Source organism: Ciconia boyciana, chromosome 6, assembly GCF_034638445.1.
Source record: "Ciconia boyciana chromosome 6, ASM3463844v1, whole genome shotgun sequence".
NCBI classification, from domain to species: Eukaryota; Metazoa; Chordata; class Aves; order Ciconiiformes; family Ciconiidae; genus Ciconia; species Ciconia boyciana.
The window spans coordinates 17,916,811-17,933,526 of record NC_132939.1 but is presented as its reverse complement, the minus strand read 5'-3'; the positions used below and the strand labels follow the sequence as shown (position 1 = coordinate 17,933,526).

General features: G+C 38.5%; 1 protein-coding gene across 3 annotated transcripts in view; it reads left to right on the top strand.

The window, feature by feature from the left end:
* Nucleotides 1-16,716, top strand: part of KCNQ1 (potassium voltage-gated channel subfamily Q member 1) — a 366,539-nt gene that overhangs the window by 236,754 nt on the left and 113,069 nt on the right. For all 3 annotated transcript variants that reach the window (XM_072864543.1, XM_072864542.1, XM_072864544.1), the window contains one exon: nucleotides 16,087-16,162. In XM_072864543.1, the coding sequence (XP_072720644.1) occupies nucleotides 16,087-16,162 (76 nt within the window). The remainder of the gene's footprint in view (nucleotides 1-16,086; nucleotides 16,163-16,716) is intronic.

Genomic DNA, 16,716 nt, shown 5'->3' with positions numbered 1-16,716 from the left:
AGAGTGGTGGTGAATGGAGTTTACTCCAGTTGGTGGCCAGTCACAAGCGGTGTCCCCCACGGCTCTGTTTTGGGGCCAGTCCTGTTTAATATCTTTATCAATGATTTGGATGAGGGGATTGAGTGCGCCCTCAGTAAGTTTGCAGATGACACCAAGTTGTGCAGGAGTGTTGATCTGCTGGAGGGTAGGAAGGCTCTGCAGAGGGATCTGGACAGGCTGGATCGATGGGCTGAGGCCAATTGTATGGGGTTCAACAAGGCTGAGTGCTGGGTACTGCACTTGGGTCACAACAACCCCATGCAATGCTACAGGCTTGGGGAAGAGTGGCTGGAAAGCTGCCCGGTGGAAAAGGACCTGGGGGTGTTGGTTGACAGTCGGCTGAACATGAGCCAGCAGTGTGCCCAGGTGGCCAAGAAAGCCAACAGCATCCTAGCTCGTATCAGAAACAGCGTGGCCAGCAGGAGCAGAGGAGTGATTTTCCCCCTGTACTCGGCACTGGTGAGGCCACATCTTGAATACTGTGTTCAGTTTTGGGCCCCTCACCACAAGAGAGACATTGAGGTGCTGGAGCGTGTCCAAAGAAGGGCAACAAAGCTGGTGAAGGGTCTAGAGCACAAGTGTTAGGAGGAGCAGCTGAGGGAACTGGGGTTGTTTAGCCTGGAGAAAAGGAGGCTGAGGGGAGACCTTATTGCTCTCTACAACTACCTGAAAGGAGGTTGTAGCGCGGTGGGTGTCGGTCTCTTCTCCCAAATAACAAGTCATAGGATGAGAGGAAATGGCCTCAAGTTGCACCAGGGGAGGTTTAGACTGGATATTAGGAAATTTTACTTCACTGAAAGGGTCATTAAACATTGGAACAGGCTGCCCAGGGAAGTGGTTGAGTCACCATCCCTGGAAGTATTTAAAAGACGTTTGGATGAGGTGCTCAGGGACATGGTATAGTGGTGGACTTGGTAGTGTTAGGTTAACGGTTGGACTCGATGATCTTCAAGGTCTTTTCCAACCTATACGATTCTGTGATTCTGTGATTCTGTGTAATGTAAACTGTCAAGTCAGCTCTCCGCTCTTCCTTTGAGGGTGGCATTGTACATAGCACCGTGCTGGTAAAAACTCTGTGATGCCCTAGAATACAAATGAGATTAACTTTGTTTCAGTGTTCTTGCGTATGCTTAGCCTACTCTCCTCTCTGCTCTTGGCCTGTGCAGAACTCATGGATATAGAGGCATATACAAGGTGTAAAAGTAGCTGGTAGAAAAGTACTCCTGATTTTCCCCACTTGGAAGATTTTCAGTGAGGAATCACTGCTGATATCTATCAAAAGTCTTCTTATTAATAATGATTTTGACTTCTCATTACCTTAAAATATCTTATTGATTCTGGTATTTTCAAAATCAAAATTTACTCCTTTTCTCTCCAGTTCTTGTTTGCAGCTTGCATTAACTTACTTGCCTTGTATTAAATGAATACTTTCATATACATATATTACTATATATGTTAGCTTATATGATTGGATATTTTTATGAAATAATTTTTCAAAGCTGGAAATAATTTATGGTCTTGTACTACCATTGTATCGGTAAAGTGCTTAGAGGAAGTGCTAGTGTGATTTGGTAAGTCCTTTTTCCTCAAAAAAACCCCAACTTGGTCTGGGATCTCACAAAAGTTTGAATGTATGAGTTTTTGCTTGGTTTTAGGGCATCCCTATCATTAGTTTAACACAGAAAGCACAGTTGCAAAACTAATAACTACATTGAAAGACTAATTTTGCTATGTTTCTAATTAGCCTTTGTGCTCCTCAAAATATGAGGGGTATATTCTCTGAGTTGTGTTCCATTGTGAAGAGATGCTGTGCAGCCAAAGAGTACGGAGAAATAGAAAAAAGTTATATTGCAGTGTTGTTTAGTACAAAGGTGGCAAGGAAGGAAATGTGGAAACATACCTGCATGATTATTGAGCGATGGCACACAGAGTGAAGACACCTATGAGATTTGATAGCTAGAGTCACAGTAGGCTATGAAGGGCTGTGAAAATGGAGATAAGTAACTTGACTGATACAACAGAGAGGAGGAACCACAGGACAGATGCAGAAAACATAAAGGTAAAGGGGAGAAAAAGGTAATTGGAAAGTGTAGGAAAGTCAGAGGAGAAGAAGAGGGGCCAAGAGCTAATGTGAAGGAAGGCAGCTAGAAAAGAGAGCTGGCTTATAGTAGCATGCAGGGAAAGAAGAGATGAGAGCCTGATGCAGTGCTCTTTTAAATAAGACTTTCAGGATTGTGCTTATCTAATTAAATCAGTGGAGTTCTGATTTGAACCAGCTGAGGGTCTGGCTAATTGCTGATTCTACCTCTTATGCAGGTAAGACATTTGAGCGTTGTGTGTGTATATATATACACGTTATATATGTCTTATCCCGCATCCAAAAAAAGTAAATTGTCATAGTAGTTCACAGTATCACAGTCAAGCAATATGTCTCTCCCCTTTCCTAGGTAACATTTGCCATGTGTTTTGTGGTATGATGTACAATGTTAATCTTGAGGTGGGAATCTCCTGATTCTCAGACAGATATAACACAAATGGTGGCAATGCTGAGTCCTCTTTAATTCCACTACTAGTATGTTCCCTTGAATGACTGTCCGTCCTGGACTTTAGTCACTCTTCTGGACATTGGGAGTTCAGTTTTCATTTCCATTTAACTCTGTGCTGATACTGCCAAGAGAAACGCATTAGTTCTTTACATACTGGATTCCTTGACTGTATTGATAACGCAGAAAAAAAGATTTATAGAATTAATAGAGCCCACCTAAAACTGGCCAAGATCAAGGGATTCCTCTCTGCTACACTGAGTGTAGTTCAGCTGATGCTCAACCCTTATTGAGGAAATGTTGCTTTGCAGAAATGTGTGTCGCAAAACTGTAAAGTTACAAAGTGGGATGATATTTTTAACAAAGTACTTGACTGTAAATCATTCTGTACCCATCATCACATATTTAAACAATGAGATAGGAATATTAAGCAAAATATTCTTTTCTATGTAACAGAACTTAAGTTGAAAGTTACAACAGGCTTGTTAACAGTTTCTGAATTGAGACAGAGAAAGTAATTAAAACACATGCTGTTTTCCATATCTAACTTACTAGAGAATAATTCTAGGCCAAAAAAATATGTTGTTGAGCTGTGCTTGTGCTTTGAAGACACAGAAAGAAATGAAGTTCACATACCAGAGTAGTTAGTCCCAGCCAGTTTCTGCCTCCAGCATATCAGCTCATAAAATTTCTCCTGTCTTTTTGCAATAGTAATAACACAGCATATTCTTTAACTGTTAGATAGAAGAGAACTCGGATGTTTTAGGTCAGATTTTCCACACAAAAGATATGAACCTAGTTAGTAAATGTGTATCTAGAATTCTCCTCAATATATAATCTATATTTGCTATCTTAAAAGTTTTCCTGTATGTACAAATTTTTCAAGTTTCTACTGATCCCTCGATTTACACAAGCGTGTAAGTTCAGGCACATGTTCTCCCCTTGACTTCAATAAGGCTATACATGCACATCAAGTCCTACACCCACTCTGGTGAGATAGGGGGCTTCAAAGCAACTTGGTACCTTTAGGCAGGAACTTTTGCACAGGATGTACTTTAAAGAAGGGTTATCTAGCTAGCCATTTTGAACACCTAATTCAGTAAATGTGATACAGTCCATATTTTAAGTGGCTTTCAAGCTGCGAAGTGCCTCTTCCTTCATAGTCATACAATTTGCACATCTGGTTACTTATAGAATAGGTCAGATTGTCACAATTATTTAGGTATCTCATGAGATTTTTCAGAACTATGTATCCCAACCTAATTAGAAGGGCTGATAGACACCTTTGGAAATCCCAGTGGGGACATCTATAAGTGTCTGTGTACAAATATGATCTTGGGTTCACAAAAGAAAAAGATGAGATCTGGATCTGAGCATCTGCAGGACTAAAGCGAAGCAAGGGAGATTGCCTTTGAAATTGGACTGTGGCTTTAAAGACTTGTAGCGATAATAAGATGAAGGTGAAGCAGTTGAGGGTCTAATCTTAAATTTTCAGCAAAGTATGAGCTTGTGAAAAAGTCAGTCTTTGGTTTGAAACAATCTCCAAAAAAAAAGTCATGGTGACTATTCTGGCTATTGAGATTTGCTAACGCATGATTTCACATATCAAATGTTGGTCATAAGAGAGAACTGTGCTAATAACATAAATTCTCTCTTACTTTCTCTGTTTTCCCCAAATCTTTCTTTGCAAGTGCAATTACATAAAACAGTTTTAGCAAGCTATTTAAAAAAAAGGACTCAGATTTTTTTACGTTGTCTCTCTGATTATTGCAGCACAAAATTTTAGCCATGATTGCATTTTTTGGATGCTCCCACACCATGCCCTGTAGCTAAGACTGAATTCATTTTCATGCTGTGCTTTTGTAATGTTCTCAGGTAGCTACTTCTTCACTTGAAAAATATTCAGCTGCCCATCATTGCCACTTTAGACAAATTTTTCTTATGAATTGCAACCTTTTCACTGATGTACTACCCTAGCTTTTCATCAGGACACATGGACAAAAGTACCACTTCACTGAACTGCAGACAATAAAGGGACAGAGGTTGGATTACCACAGGCAAATATTGTGTGTGCAGATGAGTGTCTTGCAGTAAGCTTAAAATTATCTCTCCTCTTCTCCTTTCAACTGTCCTGGGTTGGTTGGTTTAGGATTTTCTCTAAAATATTACATTGGTGTAGAGATTTAACATGATGTACCATCATACTTTATTTAAGTCCGAGCCCATTTCTGTTTTTAATCATACCATTGTGTGATGTATGTGAGTGAATTTCTGGAAGTACTGGAACTCTGACCCTGACAAGGTAAAGACTAATGCTTCTTGGCAATGCTGATATTCCAATCCATTCTTTTACACTGCGTTTTTGTATTTCAAATAAAAAAAAAAAAAAGGCTGGATCTGAGGATTCAAGTTTGAACAGGGTATGCTGGGTTTGGGTTGTTTTTGTCCAGTGAGCCATGAGAAAGGCTAAAATGATAGGGAAATGACTGGGGATCTTAAAAGGCAATAAATAAAAGCTCTTTATATTGTCTTAATACTCTTACGTATTTCTGAAGAGAAATTACTGCTAATGTGTTAGTATTAGTTCTCCTATTGCCTGATTAAGGAGTTTATAACCTTATGGTGAGATGACAGGCTGCTAGTTACTTCTTTCCCAGTGAAATATAGCCTGATATTCAAAACCAGAGGCCTGTGTTTGCCAGGTCTTGCTCTATAAGAGAGATCCTAATCTCAACAAGATAAACTGCTTAAATAAAAGTTGGTGAAAGAACAGTCCGAATAGTGGATTATGCTTAACTGTTTTACAGTGCTTTGCTTTAGGACAATTCTGTGCTTGTGTCCTTAGGGAAGTCGGTCAAAGAGCTGAAGTTTTCAGTGTTTACAGAATTGTATTCATCTTGATTTTTACCAAGTTAATTTCTGTTCAGTACTTGCAAATTCATTTTCATTTTGTACTGGGAAGAAATTATGGGGAAAGGGTTAAGAGCATGCTTGCTCTTCATCTGTTTTAAATCCATAAATGTGAGCCCCTGTGCTATTTCTAGGTTTCAGATTACTCTCTGTGATTTATAGGAAAAGGCTGTTCTCCACAAGTTGAAATCCCATGTGTTTCTCCACCATTGTAAAATAACAAATCCTTGAGAATGCTCCAGTTGCAAAAATTGCAGTTTTGAACTACATTTGTAACTGTTTTTTTTTTTTTAAGTGATGGCATTGGCATGGGAAGTGAAGTCCCCTTGTCGTAATGCTAACCGTTCAAGGTTTGCCATGCTTTTCATTGTAGCTTATACAAACTGTAGTGACACCCTTATGTTTATAGTCTTCTATCACTTTATTTTTGGAGGATACACCCATTAAAAAGTACAGCTGTGAGCAGACACTTATATCATTCTGCATAAGTTACATCCAGAGCCCCTACAGAGATGGCAGGCCAGAAGCCACAGTGACCTAACAGTCCATCAGCTTCCAGTCCCTTCTAGCGTCTCATGGTGTAAATCAGCACAGAATTTGGCCTCATGTTTTTCAGTTGATTTCTGTGGCAATGATGGGGTATTTTTTGATACGGTATGATTTCAGAATATAGTACTTAGAAACAGCTTCACAGCAGCAACATCCATCTTCTCTTTTTCATTATTAAATGGCAGAAGAATTTGCCGATCATCTCTGTAGCAGAAAACAACATGGAAAATGGTAGGATTTCTGAAGTAGTATTATCACTGATTTTGGTATTGCTATTCAGGTCAGTGGCCTTTTCCTTTCAGATTTTTTTTCCTGCTTTAATTCCTGTCTCTGCAATAGGGGAGCTGCTTTATTCTGTCAGTCACAACTGAGTAATGACTTTCATTTGTGTTGAACAGCTGAGATACTCTCTCGTTTTACTTACTTTGCCTTGGTAGAACAGCCTGAACTTGTGAGGGTGTATGAGTGAATCTAACCTCTTGCCTATGACTGGTTTTACAAAGAAAAAACAACTTTTTTGTCTCTATTCACCATTATTTAAAAATACACATATTACTGAAATGAGGGGAAAAACTGAAGGAGGTTCTGTCTAAAGTCATTGTGTGAAGTTAAATAAGTAGCAACACAATATTGTTTTGACCTTCCATGGATCCCCTATGAACTGCGTCAGTAGTTGACCTAATAAAAGCTTATTTCTTTTGTCTCAAAACAAAAGGTTAAATGGGATGTTATTAGTAGTATTACGTGATGAGTCTTAATTAAGATGTGGGATACAGCATATATTAAATTAGCATGTTAAAGTATTTTGTAGAGTGGAGACAAATAATTGAGATTTCTTAATGAATTGATCATAATTTTGATGCTTTTACATCTCATACTCGGCATTAGATATTTTTGTGTACAGATTGTATCTGATGTGTATTCTGGACAATGCAATTTAAGCCAAATAGAAAAGCCAAGCTCAGCCTTGAGCTTGCAGTGGTCTTGTAACTCCCTATGATGAATATGACAAAGAGCTACCACATAGCGTTAACAGCTTGTTGAGCATAACGAAGTAGTGTAACAACAGCCGGTTTAATATTCAAAGGTTATTGTAAGTTTAATAGGCTAACAATAGCGAGGCAAGTAACCATAGGCAATATGGTTATTTCTTCCTAGTATCACTGATTGTAGCCCTGCATATCCTTGTATAATTCAGAGCCATGAATGACAAGCTCTGCAAAAAATATTTTTTTTAATCTGAAAAGATTGCTCTTAACCAGATGCTGCAAAATAATAATATCCATGGCTTTCTGTGTGCACTGAACTACAGCTCCATTGTGTTCTGTCTTCAACTTCTTTAGAAAAGGAGTTTAACGTGTCAGACTACATCCGTAAGACAATGCCGTACATTATTATTTACTTATCTGTGATCTCATTTGTGTCTAGTTACTTTCAAGTTGCTTGGCCTTGAAACCACGTAAAAGAGCAACTGCCTTCTGACTCAACAAGATGCATAGAGTGAAGAGCTGAATAAAGTTTCGCTGTGATTTGATATGGGTATCAATATCAATTGGTATTTGATAATGATATCACCAAAGTTGGGGAACAACAGCCAATTCTGATAAAATGGGAACTGGTTTTTATATTTGTCCTGCTTTCTCTACAGGATATTTCAGTCCCTTCCAAAAATAATTTTGACTTCCTATTTTTTTTTCCCCATGTCCTTTGTGCAACTCTTCATACCCTGGTAACAGACATAAGTAAAAACAGAATTGTGAAAATATACAGCAAAGGCGATTTAGGATGTACAAGAAATCTCATGTTCTTGCCTGATTTCAACACAAACTTTTATAGTAAGGGTTATGTTCTTAGCTAGCATCATTGTGGGCAGACCACAAAGGAAATCTCTGATGCTACATCTGTTTGCCCCAGCATACCATTAGTTCTGAAAACGTATGCATGATGCTTATTCTAGCTACAGCAATTTGTCTTGGTTCTAGACGTACTATGTGTTGGACCATTTCCCTTAAGAAAAGTTGAACAAATTTGAGCGTTGCACTCTAAAACCTATGCTGTTTAGCTATTCTGGATCCTCTTCTGTTTAGTTGGAAATGAGTTTTTATTTTGTTTGTCAGGATATGCTAGGGAATAGAGGGACAACTGGGGATGGAGCAGAGGGTCAGCATGCTTGAAAACTTTGTTATTCATGGTGCATTTATCTTCCTTATCCTGTGTCCAGTCTCCCAGTATCACATGAATGCTTTGCAGAAAGCTGTTCTTGAAAATTCAGTTGTAAAAGGATCCACCTTGAGTTACAGCAATATAGTCGTTGTGCAGCAGTATAGATATTAGAGAGTTTGTACTTCGGGTGAGTTATGAAGCCAAGCCCCTTGTAAGACTTGTGTTCCCTCTCAGAAAAACACCTTCCAAAAACTTCTGTGCTTTGTGCTATCTCTTGCTGATCCACATGGCAGTTATTATTTTTACTTGTGTAAACTCCAGGTCAGGAGAGCAATGGTTCTATCCCTTCTCAGTCTTGCATTTAAATATTCATTTCAGATTGCCTTGATATGAGCATATTTTAAAGAGCTAGACTGATTAGCTGTATTTTCCAGAGTCGTTCTGACTCTCAAAATGCCATTAATGCCTGAAACAAGTCAAGTCACTTGAGCTTGTTTTCCTCGTTCCATATGAACCCCCACCTCCTGCTTCCCCACTGCCCCTTGGACACCTCTCCCAGGCCACCGGCACAGAGCTTGAGATTCTTCCTGACCTGCCGAATGTGGCTGATCAAGTTTCCCACCAGCTGCGTGAAGGCTCCCAAAGCAGGAGACAATCCCCAGTGCTGTGCTGAAGCTAGTGTGTATGCCCTTCCCCAGTTGTATGTCAGTGTTACAGCTCTGCTGAGATGCAGGTGAGAGCTGGGGAGATCACATCACACTTCAAGTTGTGGTTGCTGAGTTGCCCGCCCCACGGGGAGGCTGCATCTTTCTGATGGCTTCCTCCATTTATATACCATGCTCCAATGGCACAACTGTGAAAAACCTACACAATTTTTTTCCTTTTTAAAACATTTCTTACAATAGGAGGCTATTTTTATTATTAACTGAAGATATTAAAACACCAAAATCCTCCAAAGGCAATGTTATTTTTTAAACTTGTTCTTTTTTGCATGTCTATTAGAAATTCACAAACCAAGCTAAACCAGACTATCTGTAGAGGAAAGAGGATTGCTATAACTACATGAAAGTATTTCTGAGTTAAGCCTAAGACTTTGGAGAACGGAGACATGAAAGCTGCTGTAAAATAAAATACAAATCCATTAAAAGATGACTGTGTATTTAAAATTACATATTTTGAATTTTAAAAAGAGCAACCACAAATAGTTAGGAGAATACATGGGGGGGAGGAGCTTACAAATGTTAATTCAGCTTAATCTAATTCCCTTGGGGCTATGTTCACATTCAGTAAATAATAACCAAGATGTTCACTGGCTGAAGGGTTCACCAAAAGAGTGAATTTGACACTACTCTTACAGAGTATTCTTGCAGAGCAATTTTTAAATTTATAATAACTAATTCTCCTGTGGGAAGTCAGCCCTTGCATTCCCCTAGGTAGGGAACAGAAATTACATATAGGAGACACATGCATTTAAGTCAAAGCAGCTTGTATTTTTAAAATTAAACACGTGAAACATACTATTCTGTAGAAATCATTAATCAAATGTCTTCATAGAAATCATTTGCTGCTGACATTGAATTATTCAGTGTTTAGATGAACAAATGCATTTGATGAAAACTTACCTGTTCATGACCAATTTGGAAGCATGCGTAAGAGTTCAGGAGACATAGATCTTTCGTAGCCAGATTGCTTGTTCACCAATAATTACTAGAATGCCTTTGACTGCTAAGACCAAAGACGTTTTAAAAATCTAGCTTACCTGCTATTTGTGATTATCCTTGTTCTATGTATATCTGTTATTTCTGTATTCCTTTTGCATTTAAACCTGTGAAGACCCTGGAGGTGAGGACTGTGGAGGCAGCTGAATTAATTTCATTTGTCTTGTCACTAGTTTCTAATTTTACATTCATGAATGGATGGGAAGTCCAGAGGGCAAAGACTAGTAAAGAATGTTTGTCCATTAAAAATAAACACATTCATACATTGAAAATGTTATGGGAGCATTTAAGTAAACGCTAAGCTTGGCTGAAGCCCATTTAATAAAACTTCAGTTTTGTAACTGGTGTGCTCTTCAAGTGTCATACTTTTCTAACACTTCCAGGCAGCTTTTACTGGTTTGTCCTTAAGATAGTTTTTGTGAATCGTTTATGGGTGAGGGTATATTTTGAGGGCCCTGATAAACGTATCATGATGATGGCAAACAACAGTTGCCAAGCTCTAGCAACAAATGAAAGGAAAAGCTGGGTAGCCCACATTATTTGAAATAATCAGTGATTCTGATTTCGTTCCTGGGTATGATGACCAAGCATTTTCTATTACAGAATACACAGCGATGCAACCTAATCCCTTCCAATTTATCGCATCTAAAATGTTCCCCAGTACAGAGAGACTTCCATCAACTGTAATGGGCAGGGAATGACAGAATGTGTGAAAAGACAAGAATAACCTTGAGCCACAGCAAATTCTATACCAAAAGCCCCTGGAGGACTAACAATGAAAGATTTCATTAGCTGTAAATGCACTAATGAAATGGCTTAATGTAGTTACTCTGAATCTTGTCCATCAGATTCTGTGACAAGGAGCACTTTTCAGTGCCTGAATGGAAAAAATATTTCGGTTTACATGCACAACAGATTATTAAAATCTGATGTGTTAAAGATAAAGTTCAAGTCTAAATAATTATTAGTGCCAAAATCTTCAGGCCAACCAACTTCAGCCTTCTTTCTTAGTACTTTAGCTCTGTACTAAGTCAGAAATTAAAGATGACTGCAGAGAATTTAAATATGTTTGAAAACTGAGCTTGACTTCAAATCAGTGTTAGGTTTACTGAGAAATGGGTATTTTGTAAAAGACATTATAAATCTGTGGCGCTCTCCTACTGAGTTTTCGTTCTTGTTAAACTCTTTCTGAACAGACAGCGTTGATTTTTTTAATTCCTATAATATCAGCAACCGTGTATGTTGGGAGGGCTGTGCCAGACATTATGGCCCTGATAATAAAATGTTCTACAAATGAACAAAAAGGCAGGTGTTATAAATAGGAAATTAGCACCACCTTTCCTCTGTGTTGTTGCTTTAATATTTCTGTTAACACTAAACCAATATGTAGAACACCTTCCTGAGATGAAAAGGGGAACAAACTTTTAATGGCATTACTAAGGATTGTAAGGACAATAAATATTTCTAATTAGTAATTGTCTTTCCTTTCTTGTTCTTTAATGAAAGAACTGTGTATTTCAGAATAGGGATTAATCTTGTTAAACTTCATTTAAATTTTTTTTTTTTTTTTTTTTAAACATAAAACAACCAAACCATGCAACTGCTTACTTCCTTTTTTGTAAAGCCACCTGTTTTTTGTAACCAAAAATCTTAGCCTTGGTCCCAGAAAGCATTCTTCTGGGGTGGCCCTGCAAGTCCCCTTGCAGGAAGAGGGCAGGTGGGTGCTGGCTGAAGCTGGTGACATTCACTGTGGCTGTCGGTGAGTGCAGGACTGGGGAGTGAGCCACACCTTGAGTAACCTATTGAGATTTTGGCTGGCTGTGTTATGAAAAATGAATAATATTGCAGTCAAATGTACAAATGGCTCCATTACAATAGTTTGGGGCATTTATAAATGTATAACAACTTTCCAACCAAATGAGAACCTCTGTAAAATTACCTGAAGTTCTTCAGCATGCTTGTTTTCCAAATTATATGAAATTCCAGTCCAGATTTCTGATGGACTAATGAAGAGATCAGGTTTCCTCCAAACAACTTGTTGTAGGTTAGTATCCTAACAACAAAAGAAGGCAGGAAAAAGTAATGATTTCTAGTCATTTTATTCTGTCAGGCTTTATTTTGTAATGTGGGTGCTCAATCCATTGTATTTTGTTGCCAGGGGTTTTTTTATCCCCATTTCTTATGCTTTGAGGAGTGCCTGCATCCGCAACAGGTTACTTTTTCAGTGCACAAATAAAGCATACCTAGTTTATACCTACAAATAATGTAGGTTTGTATGAATCTATTGACCCTATTACTGCCAGGATGGTTTTCTGTTGTTGATGAGTTGTTATATCCTCCTTCATCCTTCTGGAACATTCCTACGGGGTCTGACAATGTTATGGCTTCATTGGCAGCTTTGGGACCTAATTCTATGAGTTGAAGTCCACAGGAAATGTCATGTAGTATATGCCGTGTTCAAGGTGATCTTGATGTCCTGTTTATATTTGAGAAAGAAAAGTACTGGTAGCCAGTGAAAGCCATTGACAATTTTTCTTCTGAAAGGTGCAGGCTGAAATGTTGTCTAGTATTGGAAGCAGTAATCGTTAGCTTGATTTTACAGGCATACAAACTACTTCAGTTTATTTTTGAAGGTAATATGCTGATGGTTATTGGAGTCACTCAAATGGCGATTGGCAAGTCCCTGCAGATGCCGCTTATCATGAGATTAATGGGTATGGTGAGGGTGAGGCTCTAAGCCTGATGGATGCTCAGGAGAGGAAAACAGCTTTGTTAACAAAAGGGCAAAAACCTTGTCTGCTGACCCTGTTTCTAATGCACTTATCAAACAAGCTTTCTCCCAAAGTTAGGCAAAACCAAATGTGTAAAAAAAAATAAGGGATTTCAGTCACAAGAGAGCTTAGCTCACACAGCTATATTGAAGCAGGCGGGCTCTCCAGAGTATCCCAGTAGTCCCAGAAAACTCTGTCTGTAGGGGCTGAGGGAGGGCAACTCTGCCATCGGAGACTCACTCTGCACGGCAGTACTTCTCCAAAGGGTGTCTCCCACTTGCTGTGGGGATGCATGCACAGCGAAGGTATGTTGCTGCTGTCTGTAAGCACTCTCAGATGATGTCATTTCCTGCCACACTCCTAAAGAAGTATTCATGAAACTCTTGCTCTGAGGACAGTAATGTATTGGGTGGCTATCTGGCATCTAAACATGCTGTATGTCCCCAGAGGTTGCAGACAGACGTTCTGTAACCCGAATTCAGAGATGTCACAAGGGGCTGAACAAACAAGTATCGCCAGTTAATGGTTAAACTCTCAATTTACTAAAGCATTTGTTACCAGTTTGCGAAAGAGATCAAACAACCATGAATCATAACCTTGGCTACTAATTAAATCCTTTATTCCCTTCCCTCATCGCAGAAGCATTTAATCTTGGGGAATCAGGACAGCCTGTTGTGCAGAATTAGCTTTTACAGCATAAGCAGAAACAAGCTTACTGTAAGGTTTTGTACTGAAGCTGGAAATAGGAAGGAATAAAATGAGAATATTAACTTTCCCTCCTGGCATGGAAGTTCATGTTAGCACTGAACAACAATTGATGTAAAATGGCTGCATTGGAAAATCATTTTGGTGGTATAGTTTTGTTACTTTACTGAATGGAGAATATCATTTTTATTATCCGGCTGGCTTGCTTATAGATGAGACTTGTCATCTAGATAGAGAATGAGGGATTTAGTGTCCTTTACTAGTGACCGTCTGTCCAAAAGAAAAATACTTTACTCAGAAATAATGAACTGTGAAGAACATCCCAGAGGAAACAAGGCATAAACCAAAATACTACAAGCAGTTTTATTACAATTGAAATTTATTTCTATTTGTCATAAGATGTTTTTGTGTGCATTTATGTGTAGGATGTATAGCTGCATGCCAGTTACACTTTCACACTTTTGATGTTTAATAGCAAATTAAGCAGCGTTTATCTTTTTGGCTCCCATCTCTGTGAAGCAGAACTTAAAAACCCCAAACACTTTATTTCCTTTGTTTTTTGGGGAAGTTGTCCTTGTCCCTAGCAGCAGAGAGATGCAGCAAGGGCTCACAGAACGGGAATACCGTGAATTAACATCAAGCTAACTCTGTTCACCAGGACGTGATCCAAACAGGCAGCCATCCCAGTTAGGAGGAGCGAATTTCCATTTTTATAACATGGAAATGTTATAAATTGATCATGAATTTATAAATATATAAAAATTTTAAAGTTTTAAAAATACATTTTTAAAATTTATAAAAAGATCATTGATCATTGATCATGATGTTATAAATTGTTACAAATTGACATGATCTTGCAGTCAAATCTGCAGGAGCAGGGACCTAGAGAGAGTCTCACTAAGACACATCAGTAAGATATTAAGAGGGAAGGGCCTTCCTATACAGATCCAACTGCACATTCATGGATCGGTGATAATTATTGAGGCACAGTCACTTTATATAAATGCACTTACAGTCTTAGTGATCTGTAGACCTGTGGTGAAAAGCTGTACGTTATTAGTTTGAAAAGCAACCATATTTTACACTGTATCTGGAGAAAGCAACCTTTTCTTGACGTCATTGCTAAATCTGAACAATTTGTGTAACGAAAAGAAACCACCTGAGAGGCAGTATCTAGAAGTAGAAAATTAGAGCTTTTTTTGGTTCTGCTTTTGGTCTAGGAGAAAGCTATTTTCCCACTAAAAAGTGTGAGTTTTCAGAAAGGGAATGCCCCAGCTACACCTGCCATGCAGTTCAGAGGACAGACATCCACCATTTGCACATGCAGAACTTCTATTTGCTGGGGGAAATTTGTCCTGAGGAAATATGTGAATACTCACTAAAATTCCAGGTTATATTTAACTGAAGAGGCTTGGGTGATACCATGCTATATCATACCAAAGACCCAAACCTATACAGAACTTAAATATGATTTTTCCATCCCATAGTGAGTATGAATGCTGTCAGGTTCAGTACAGACAGAAAGCACTGCCTAGTGACATCTCAATATGCCTCTGTATCATCATTGCTAATAATAATTTTATAAACATAAAACATCTGGGATATCTAACTCTGCTTTTACTGCTGCTTCCCCAAAGCCATCACTAGAAGTCTGTTTGGGATGAGAGTTAGAAATACTAGTTGTTCATGCATTTAAAAAGGAAAGAAAGATTGTGCAATAATGTCATATGAGCGCATCTTGATAAGAGTAATAGAATGAGCAAGTAGAATAAATTATTGGCATAGCTTAAATGTTTGGTTTGATATTTTAATGTTAAGAAGAAAAATCCATCATTTTTGCAAACTTGGAAAAATTTAAAATATCTGTTGCTCTTAATGAATTGTTTAAAAACTAATATCGGACACTATGAAAATCTGTTATTTTAAGTACAAAGAGCAAATTATTATTTTTTAATTCTGTTTTCAGTTAATATACATGTGCTTGAAAAGGGAGATATGTTTGTTTAAAGATTTTCCAGATTATTTTGTCTTTATATACACTTACAGTTTGGGTTTGGGATACATGTGTAGGTAGGTGTTGCATTCAGCTATCACAAGATCATTTGGATTGTTTAGCAGTTGACTCAAAAATCTTCAAAGTGGTTTTTTTTTGTAATAAATTTTGAAAAATAAATTCATATATGTGAAGAAACATACTGTACAAGACTTGGGAGTGGGGGGGGGCGGGAGGGGGGACCCGACACCAAAATCCACCCACCCAACCAAACAGACAAAAAGACGACAAAAACCTAACCAAAAAACACCAAAAGCTGGAATTCTAGAGTGACCATGTATAAAAGCTGTGTATGGCTGAATATGCAGGAACTTGATAGCTGGGGTTTTTTCTGAGAATAAATTAGGAAAGATGGGTGGAGGTTTGCTTAGACATAGTAGGAGGTTATGTGGACACCGCTTTTTACTGTCAAATGTATGCAAACCTAGCATAGGTCAGATAAAATCCTGGATTTTTATAGCCGCCTTGGAAGGTGGGGAAGGTCAACATAATAGCGTGTTGTGCTCCCAGGCTGAATCGCATCTGCTTACATTACACATTCACATGTTACTGAAGCAATTACTGCAGGCTGTTGTTTTTATTGTCTGGATGGAGATGCTCTTTCCCCCCACTCACTTTCCTCCTTTTTCCCACAGGCTTCGAGAACACCACCGTGCTGCAATTAAGGTGATTCGTAGGATGCAGTATTTTGTGGCCAAGAAAAAGTTTCAGGTGAGTTGTGAATAGAAAGCTCCTTTTCTAAATAAACCCTTTTATTCTCCTGATTCATTGTTTCTCTTAGAAACTTAAGAGAGACTAACACAATTCATTTCAGTAATGGTGAGCTACACCCACTATTCTCTCCCTCTTTCAATAGGGTGATTGTTTAGCAGCAGGTTAGTCAACTGTGGATGCACTGGAAATAGGCTAAACTCCTGAAATGCAGTCTGAATTAAAACGTTATTTTCTGCTAATGGACTTGACCCCTAACCCTCTGTTATCGCTGTCTCTTTCTTGCAGTGCAAACATTCTCATATGTCTCCATTAATTCTGAGCTGTATGTTACTGTCATGCCGAGTCAGTAGGATTAGAGATTAAAACACTACCTCAGCCTTGTTTCTGTCTCTTACTTAATGATAATGAAGTCCTGATAAGAAACTGGGGTGGAAATTTGTTGGTGTATTGGAAGGCTTCTCCTTCCTTTTCCCTTCATCCCTCTGCATAGGTATGAGACCTGCTTCCGAGTTTGTGCGATATCGGTTCTCTTTACTCCTCTAGCCCTCAAT